A 9369-nucleotide genomic window follows, 5' to 3' on the forward strand; every position below is an offset into this window, starting at 1 on the left:
GCGGCTCGAGGTCGAAAAGCGGTCGCGAAAGGCGGCGCAGGCGGCCGTGGCGCTGCTGCAGAGCACGCTGAACGCGACGCCGCGCAAGCGGCCCGAGGGGCACGGCGAGCAGGCGCAGCGCGCCGGGCAGAAGGCGCAGCCCCAGCCGGAAGGGGCCGTTGGGGACGGCACGGCGCCAGAGGACGCGCCGTTGCCCGCCGGCGAGCCTCCGCCTTTGGCGCCGGAAGCGGCGATGCTTCTCCCGACCAGCGAGGTTGAGATCATCGCAGCGATGGCGGCAGAGGCGGCCTTGGCGCACGCCGCGCGGAGGGAGGGCGAGCATGAGGGCGAGCCTCCCTCTAGTGAAGCACAGCAGGACCGTCCTGAGGGCGTGTCGGGGCCGATACCGCCGCCACCGCAGCTGCTGCAGCATCTGCAGCAGATGCAAGCCCAAGTGCAGCACGCGCAGCAGTCCCAGGCGGCGCAGGCGGCGCAGGCGCAGCAGGCGATGCAGCTGCGGGCGCTTGCGGAGCAGCGGCTGTCGGAGGAGCGTCACGGGCGGCTGCAGGCAAGAGGGGGCGAGCCACTCAAACTGTGTGTGGCCCAGTCCCCTCACGGCGGATGGCTGCGTTAGGCGGAGGAGAGGGCGTCGCAACTCAACTTCGCGCTGCTCACGGAGCGGCAGCGGCTGCAGCAGGTGCTACTGGCGCAGCACCAGCAAGTGGCGCAGCACCAGCACCAGCAGCACCAATTGTTGCAGCAGCAGTGCCAAGGTGAGCAGCCGCTTGCCCCGGCGGCGGGTGTCTTTCCGCCCGTGCTGCCGGCGCAGCAGCCAATCCCGATCCCGATGCATTTGGCTATGCGCCCCCCCATGATGCAGCGTCCCCCCTTCATGCCCCCGCGTGAGTGAGTAGAGACTGCTAGTCTGCTACCGCAAGAGCTCTGCCAGAGACCCTCTCTACTTACTCAAGTGGGTCTGTCTCTCTCTACTGACGTATCTCCTAGCGGACCCCCCGTGGAGCTGTGATATCTTTATATTAGAGTTACACGCAGTGAGGTCAAACGACTACATACATTCTCTCAAGACCACGGCTGCTGTAAGAGCGATATCCGATAATTTATTACACGTCCCCTGAAGTACTGGACCATGCAAACGATAAACCCCTCCAGCGCGCAGTACCGCGGCGCTGTGTGCACAGCAGAGCTGGTCGTTTTCTCTTCTGTTGTGGGCTAGCGCGAGCGAAGGGCGCGGGCAGCGGTGATCCGGCTAGTGCGCCTTGGCGGTCCTCTTCTTCTTCGCTGCGGCGGCCTCCTTTGCGAGCTCGTCGCCCGTCTTGAGGAAGGATGGCACCCAGCGCAGCTTGAAGGTGAAGAGGTAGATCATCGTGAGGTGGTAGCAGAACTGCAGCCAGCCGAGCTGGCGCGGGAAGTGGACCTCCATAGACGGGAGGAAGAAGAGCACGCAGAGGGCGTGCAGGAAGCACGAGTAGAACTGGGTGATTTGCCACGTGGTCACCCAGTTCTTGAGCGGGTTGTTGATGCCGAGGCCCGTCACAAAGTAGTGCGTGTACATGATGACGTGCGTGACGCTGTTGATGAAGGCGCCGTACTGCGCCGTGCCGTTGCCGTGGCCGAGGGATAGGAGGAAGCCCCACACCACCCCGATCGTGGCGTGGTGGTAGAGGTGCAGGAACGACATCTGCACCGACGACTTCTTCTTCAGGATCATCCACAGCGTGTCGCACCAGTCCATGAACTTGGAGAGGAAGTGGACGAGGATGAACCACTCGCCGGCGGCAGAGTACTCGGTCCCGATCCCGAACACGTTCGGGAAGTTGGGGAAGGTGGCAGGCCACATGCCGACCGCCATGTACGTGCACAGCACCACCTGCGCAATGTTGTACAGCTGCATCGCCGGCTTCACCCACGAAGGCCTGAGGTGGGGCGGAGCGGGCGAGGGTCGGGGTGGCAAAACGGTGTCGAGGAACGGAGGCAGAGCTGGAGAGGGCCGACGCGAGGGTGGCGGCAGCGACGGAGAGGGACTCGGCAGCGGCCAGGCTGGCGGAGGCGGAGAGACGCGGAGGAGGGGCGAGGGAGGAGCTCACGTCGCCGCGTTGCGCATCAGGAAGTGGCCGCTGATGGCTGCAACGAGGTAGCACGCTGGCAGGCCGTAGAGCACAAAGGGCGTGAGCAGAAAGTTGTAGTCCGGGTTGTACTTCATACCCGCGTCGAAGTCGAGGGCATCCTGTCTCGCAGCGTCGCCGAGCATGGCGCGACGAAGGCGATAGAACAGCTCTGAACCGTGATGAAGAATTCTTCGAGGGTAGGAACCTACTTTCATGTGTTTGGTGTCGCTCCCCAAAGCAACCCGCCTCTCTGCCTACCTACATGTACCTCTCCTATCTATCCAGCTGATATCTCTACGCTCAGTCAGAACTCAACAATGCATGTACATGTAAACACCGAGCACCGCAGCAGACAGATAACGAGTATGTTGAAGGGCGCGGAGCCCATAGACAACCTGTATACAACAGGCCTTCCAAAAGCCTCCGGGAGATCACGAGAGCTGCATACACTAAAACATAAAAGAGAGTCTGAAAAAAGAAAATTGTGCCCTTGTCCCCGCCGCCCGCATCCCCACCGCCCTCGTCCCCACCGCCCTCGTTTTCGCCGTCCTCCCCTCCGCCGCCACCCTCGTCTCCGCCGCCCTCGTCTCCGCCACCCTCGTCTCCGCCGCCCTCGTCTCCGCCGCCCTCGTCTCCGCTACATGTACCCCCCTCTCCACCGCCCTCGCCCTTGCCGCTCTCGTCGCCACCGCCTTCGCCTCCGCCGCCCGCCACTCCGCCGCCCTCCTCTCTGCCAACCTCCCCTACGCCGCCCTCGTCTCCGCCACCCTCGCCTCCACCGCTCCCGTCCTCGCCGCCCTCGTCTCCGCCGCCCAACCCTCCGCCGCCTCCCCCTCCGCCGCTCCTCTCCCCACCACCCTCTTCTCCACTACCCAGAGCTCACACTAGAGGCCGTCATCGCATTCGCCTTCCTGGTACCCAGCGCTGGCTTCTGACTGTCGTTGCTGTCTTTCCCTTCTCGACTGTCTGTGCTTGCTTGTGCGTCGTGGGTCCGGGGCTGTGTTTTGTGTGAGCGCGCTGGTAGTAGTCGTAGGCGTCACCAGTCACCTTGCTTGTGAGCGGAGCTGCTCTTAGTCCTAGAAGACGTAGGATTGCGAGCGTGGGTGCTCACAGTCGCACAGAGATGCTACGATTGCGAGGAGTGCTGCTCACTCACACACACACTCCTTCGACTTCTAGGATTGAGAGCGAGGCTGCTCTCAATCCTAGCGGTCTACAAAAGAATGTTCACCCCCTCACAGCACTCGCTACCCAACGCGGCCAAAGGATATCCACCTCGAGAACCTCGAGAACAGCACTGGAAAAGAGTACTCGAGTACCAGTAGTATCGGAGTTTTGCGCTATTGAAGAGGTGTGAACGTGAACAGAGTCATACCAACACCGTGGCTCGTTACGGCACGCATGGGGGGCCTCCCGGACGTATGATCCTAGTCCAATAAGTCCCACAGAGCACATTTCGATTTTTGACAGAATTAAATGCACTGCCCGGGCACGGTACTAATGGTCGTAGTTTTGTGCCGGGTGCCCTTCACGGCACCACACCGCCGCAAGACAGCCCGAGATTAGCCTAGCAGTGAGTGGGCATCTCCTGCTGGACGGCTAGGCACGAGCCAAGCACTTGGGCGGCCGTCAACCGAGTCCGAGCGGCGCCTGAGGTGGGTGCCACGGCGTCTGCACGAAGGCGTGGCAGGGTGAGGATCCAGGAGTGGTGAACACCTCCCCGTCGGGCGCGCAGCGCGCCGGATGGTCCGCCGAGGCCGCCGCCGCCCCGGCGGCGGCGATGGGGGCGGCGGGGCCGACCCGGCCGGCGTTTGTCGGCTCCACCTACAGAAGAGCAGTCTCTGTGGGTCGACGATACTAACTCGGTAGTAACGCGGAGCGGTGCTGTGCGGCGCCGAGTCGTGCGAGAGGCGACCTCCTGAGGCTACCTGAGCTGGCAATGGATGCCACCAGGACGCACGGCTAGCAGGAGCCAGTCAGGCATGCCCTGCTGTGGAGCAGAGCTGGCTGGCGCACCGGCGATACTAACTCAGCGCGCCGCGAGAGGCAAATCTGGGCGACTTTGGAGGCGCAGTTCTCGAGCTTGCCGTCGACGATTGATGTCGGGTAAATTGTCACTGCCGTCCGGGATGGTCTTCTCTCAGGAGGCCGAGCGCCGTGGCCTGGCTCGGCTCGCCGCGGACGGCACGAATTTATCGTGCACAAAACTCCCGAGACCTCGATACTAACAAAACTCCGATACTACGGGTACCCGCCGGCGTCACTCCGAGGCCGCCGCCGACCCAAGTCTGTAAACAGTTCGGAATGCTGCTCAGCGTTACGCGCCGTCGCGCACCGACTGCGCTTGCACGCGCGGGTCCTGCCCTGCTCGTCCGCGGCCACTGCCAGGTTCGCACCGCCTCCTCGATGGACTGCACGTTACACTGCAGCGGTGGACTCGCACTTTCGCAATGGTCACGGTGCGATCAGTCACATGCTTCCCCATCGCTCTAGGTGCCGTGCGGCATTTTCGACGACCCTGCGCGCGTCGCGGCGATGAAGGAGGACGCAGCGACCATCCGCAAGTCGATGGTCCAGATAGGCGAGCTCGCCGGGAAAGGCGACGCCCTCTCGTTCAACCAAGCGACGCGGTGGGTCATGACGAAGGAGGCGAGCGGACGCAGCCTCCGCGCTCCCTCACCCCTGCGGTCCGCGAACAGGCCTCCGCGACTGCACTGCCACTGCACCGCCCTCTCTCCCTCCCTCCCCTCCCGCAGGCGCACGCCGGCTCCCTCATGACCACCCTCGGAGAGTACATGCTCGCTCAGGTGCTCCTCGCTCTCGCCCACCCCCGCCCTGCTGCTCCCGCACCCTCCCACCCCGCTACCGCCCCACCCCTCTGCCCTCGTCCTCTGCCGAACCCGCCCCCACCCTCGTTCTCCTCACCGCTCCCCCTTCCCGCCCCCGCCGCCCTCTCGTAGCGCGTCAAGCGGGAGCTCTTTGACCAAGACGAGGAGTACGTTGAGGCGCTCAAGGCGCACCACGCCGCCCTGCAGGCGGCGATGAAGACCAAGCAGGTCGTCGACGTTGCCGCCTGCGACGCGCTCGACACGGCCATCGAGAAGGTCGCCCCCATGTACCTCAAACAAGCGTAGCTGCTGAGGTAGCCGCTCCTGTGCTCCCGCGGCCCTCTTGTCTCTTCTGCGGCAGGGCGGTCGAGGGGAGCGTGCGACTTTGGCTGTGCGCACGATCTTCGGCAGAGAGGGGGTGGCTTGCCGCGCTGCCGTGTCGCGCTGCCTGCCCCTCCTCACACCCGCGCCATTTGTGTCCGCCGAGAGAGCGTCGTGACTGACAACCGAGTGTCGGTTCTAGCAAACGACCGCGGCGCGGTGACTGAGGTGTCGTCGGTGCCGAGGCCCGGGGTGTGTGTGACACATCTCACATGGACATGCGAGGCATCTCGCCTCTTGAGCTGCTCGCCTTCCTCCAATATTTTTAGATGCGTATGCGACGCAGCACTCTCGTTCGAGAGGCCGCGGCGTCAACAATGGATGTGCGAATTGCGCGATGAGACCGATGAGGCGACTTAGGGGGGCCCTAGGCTTAAAAGGGTGGGCCCTGGGGCGCCTGCGGCCTGCGCGCTGCGGCTTACGGCTTAAATTAACCCTTAAAACGGGGCCCCGATTTTTGGCTGCACCTGGGCCGCCGATTCGTCTCCTTAAAGTTAAACCATAAACGGTCTTAAAAAGACTTAAACGCTTAAACGGTGCGGGAGAGCTCCCGAGGTCGAGGTCGATGGTCCAGGAGGCTCCCGGTAGACGCCGGAGGCCGGGAAGCTGGCTACACAACAGTCAGCTAGCACGTGCGTCCCCTATGGCTATGCGAGTTGGCTCCTGCCAGTGCACCAGACTTACAGATGTGTCTTCAGAGGCGGGTTTGTGCCTAATAACGGCAGTATTGGACAATTGGAGAAAACGGCGCGGAACCCAGCGACGCATGCCGGCGAGGCCGATTTTCTTAAACGGTCTTAAAAAAGAGGGACCCCCCGTGCCTGCAATCTCTTAAATGGCAAGTAATCAGGGTTCGTGAGTGAAATTTCACCCTTTCACTTTCACATGTGAATTCATGTGAATTTCACATGAAACGTTTCGGCCGCCCCCGTTTCACTGAAAATTTCACAAGTTTGCATCCAAACGCGGTGAAAGCGACGAAGTATAGAGAGGAGAGAGCCCAACCGAGTAACTAGTGAGAGGAGGTGCGAGAGCAGCTTGGTTCGTGTGTCCTGCTCGGGGCTCAGGCGCTCGAGGACGTGTGTGTAGCCTCAATGTTCTTTTAATGCGCGCCCCCGCCGAAATACATACACCAACACGCGACGCGACCTCTTAAGGAGCACCGTGTCGTTAGGGTTAGGGTTAGGGTTAGGGTTAGGGTTGGGGTTAGGGTTAGGGTCAGAGAGTCCAAGCCGTTGTGTGCAGCTTTTAAGTGAGCGAATGGTCCGGTTTGGGCCGAAACCAAATGGAGAAATCAGCGGTCCGTCGACCCGAGCTCTCCGTGAATGCTTTGGGTTCTTCTAGAGGTTAGGGATAGGGTTAGGGTTAGGGTTAGGGTTAGGGTTAGGGTTAGGGTCAGAGAGTTCAAGCCGTTGTGCAGCTCCTAAGAGCGAATAGTCCGGTTTGGGCCGAAGCCAAATGGAGGAATCAGCGGTCCGTCGACACGAGCTCTCGGTGAATACTTTGGGTTCTTCGGGTTAGGGTTAGGGTTAGGGTTAGGGGTTAGGGTAAGGGTTAGGGTTAGGGTTGGTTGTCGTCGCACGCTCTCGATATCTTTGAATCTTTCTGGCTAAGACGAGACACAGCATCAGAGGCGACCCAAGCGCACACCAGAGCACGGCCGGGGACGCGAGCCGCCATTTTGGACTGTGAGGCGAGTATTTGCCACCGGGAGCTCGCCGCCGCCCCTACGCCGCCGCCGCCGCCCTCCCGAGGCCAGATAATAGCCCAAGTCGAAGAGTGCGCCCCGCCCTCGGTATCTGGGTGGCATACGGGACTAGAGACCTAGAGAGGCACACCAGAGCACGGCCGGGGGCGCGAGCCGCCATCTTGGACTGTGAGGCGAGTATTTGCAACCGGGAGCTCGCCGCCGCCCCTACAACGCCGCAGCCGCCCTCCCAATGCGTCGAGAGTCGACTCTCGACTGCTGAGAGAGTTCATCCCACCCATCGGCACCGTAATCCGTATTCGCTCCTGATTTGCCCACAGCACGCCAAGATATTCATATTGGTCTAGTGCACACATCAGCTCAGCGTGACCAATATCTCCAGCCTCCTTCCATCTCCGCTTGGCTGCTGCTGGTGGAGCCAACACTTCAACACTTGCAAGTGTGAAGTGAGTGTCAGCGTGTCGGAACTCGGTGGGAGCATCCGTCCTTATTCACGTTCACACTCGCTCGGGGAAAAGTGAAATTTCGTTTCACATGAAATGTGAAGTGTGAAAGTGAAAGTGAAATCGATTCGCTGTTTCGGATTAAACTGACGTAACGATTATGATTTATGTCGTGATTGTGAAACACCACGAACCTGCCACGAAGTCCAACCCTGGGCAAGTTAAGCCCCCAAACCTCCTCGTTTCTTAAAAGGTCTTAAAAAATCCGGCCCTCAGAACCCTAGGGGTCCCCTAAGATGAGCGATGTGGTCCCGCGATGTGGCATGTGCGGCTGCGGGCGCTGCGGCGTCGCCCTCCCCTCTCAAAAGCCTCACATGCAGAGAGATGCACATGCCCCAGTTACACGCGGAGGTCTCTCGCCTTGCGGCTTATCCACCGTTCTTCCCCCTCGCGCTCTGTCGCCGCCGCAGCTCGTCCGGTGTACCGGAGTTGCCTAAGAGGGCGGAGAGCTCTTGCCGTCTTGCGCTTGCATCTGCCACCCACCGCGTGTTTGTTGCCGTCTCCAGCCGCGGCCAGGCGGTGGCCGCGCTCGGCAGCATTTCGGCGGGCGCCTCTCGTGCCTTGGGCGGCCCTCGCGGCCTCCAGCCTCGAGCGAAGCGTCCAGCGAGAGGTCATCGCCGGCTGGTAGGCGCTGCGGCGGCGGCTTCGGTGCTGCTCCTGCGGAGAGCTTGGGGTGGGGGAAGGGCCGACAGCGCGAGGAGGAGGTCGAACCCCGCGGCTCGGCTCGTCAGATCCACGCCGTGAGCGCCCACCGCGGCGCGAAGCTCGGCCGCACCTCGTGCAGCATTCTCCTCGAGTCAAAGACGACAAGCCGGCCGCCGACCGGCTCGACGTCAACGTAGTCTCGCCCCGCGAAGGCCCACCCCTCCTCCTCCTCCTCCTCCACCGCCGCCGCCGCCGCCTCCCCGCGCTCCGCCCGGCCCCGCGGCCGGTGCAGCCTCAGCCGCCCGTCGTCCGCCTCGGACCAGCCCGACTGCAGGTAGAGGATGCAGGTGTAGACCCGGTCGCACGCGCGCAGCCCGACCGGGCCCCGCTGGTGGTCCGGATCGGCGGCGTCGTTGTCGAGGTGCGGCACGTAGCCGCCGGCGGAGGGAGGGTAGCGGGCGAGCATCAGCAGGCGCGGCGTCGACGCGCTCGCAAACTGCGCCGCCGTCTCTGCGGCACACTCATCTCGTCGGCCCGACTCCACGAGCATGCCGGGCATCCCGGCCAGCACCCGCGCCGCGTCCATGAGCCCGCTGTAGCTCGGGTCGCGGAGCATGCCGAGATCCACCGTCAGGACCTCGTCGTCCCGCCCGTCCTGGCCCAGGTTGCGCATCGCGCCGCCACTGCGGAGGGCCTCGGCCGTCTCGCGGACGGCCGCCGTCTGCTCTCGGGAAAGCACGCCATCAAAGACGGCAAAGCCGTCGCGGGCCAACCTCTGCGTTGGCGACAAGGCGGCGAGGCTGGCGAGTAGAAGCGCGGGGCAGGGCATGTGTGCGGGAGCTCGCAACAGTGCCGTCCACACGGAACGCGGAAAAAGAATTTTCCGTAGCGCTCCTCCCTTGAGTTGAAATCTGTGTGGTGGCGGCGTGCCGTCCTCCCATCCCTCCCTTGGGTTTTTTTCTTTCTTTTTGAGTTTTTGGGCACCTGTGTGGTGGCGGCGTGCCGTCCTGGCGAGTAGAGACTACACTTTTTTACAGCCTTGTGACAGGCAAGTGCCATTTCACTGTGGCACAGCTCGCGTTACAAAACCTTGATTTGACCATTTGCGCCATTTTGTCCCTCTCGGTGCCTTCCAGAGGCAGCTGCGACCCCGCCGAGTAGACGGGGGCACTCGGCAGGTGGCGCGGAGTGCCCCCGGG

At 62.7% G+C, this 9369-nt stretch overlaps 3 protein-coding genes across 3 annotated transcripts; 1 reads left to right on the top strand and 2 right to left on the bottom strand.

Annotated features, from left to right (window-relative positions):
• Positions 1 to 1082: 1082 nt before the first annotated feature.
• Positions 1083 to 2248, bottom strand: EMIHUDRAFT_369674 (hypothetical protein; the record flags this gene model as incomplete). Its single annotated transcript, XM_005771419.1, has 2 exons — positions 1083 to 1913; positions 2085 to 2248. The coding sequence occupies 2 exons, from the start codon at positions 2246 to 2248 to the stop codon at positions 1247 to 1249; spliced, it is 831 nt and encodes a 276-aa protein (XP_005771476.1). The 3' UTR covers positions 1083 to 1246.
• Positions 2249 to 4368: 2120 nt separating this feature from the next.
• On the top strand, positions 4369 to 5633 carry EMIHUDRAFT_445015 (hypothetical protein). The gene is made up of 4 exons (XM_005771420.1): positions 4369 to 4493; positions 4599 to 4754; positions 4862 to 4912; positions 5066 to 5633. Exons 1-4 carry the CDS (start codon positions 4410 to 4412, stop codon positions 5237 to 5239), a joined length of 465 nt encoding a protein of 154 aa, XP_005771477.1. The 5' UTR covers positions 4369 to 4409; the 3' UTR covers positions 5240 to 5633.
• A 2460-nt stretch (positions 5634 to 8093) lies between these two features.
• EMIHUDRAFT_369680 (hypothetical protein) lies at positions 8094 to 9010 on the bottom strand. The gene has a single exon (XM_005771421.1). The coding sequence runs from the start codon at positions 8997 to 8999 to the stop codon at positions 8253 to 8255; it is 747 nt and encodes a 248-aa protein (XP_005771478.1). The 5' UTR covers positions 9000 to 9010; the 3' UTR covers positions 8094 to 8252.
• Between the last annotated feature and the right edge of the window lie 359 nt (positions 9011 to 9369).

The sequence above is a fragment of the Emiliania huxleyi genome (genome assembly GCF_000372725.1).
Source record: "Emiliania huxleyi CCMP1516 unplaced genomic scaffold EMIHUscaffold_385, whole genome shotgun sequence".
In the NCBI taxonomy this organism is placed as follows: Eukaryota; Haptophyta; order Isochrysidales; family Noelaerhabdaceae; genus Emiliania; species Emiliania huxleyi.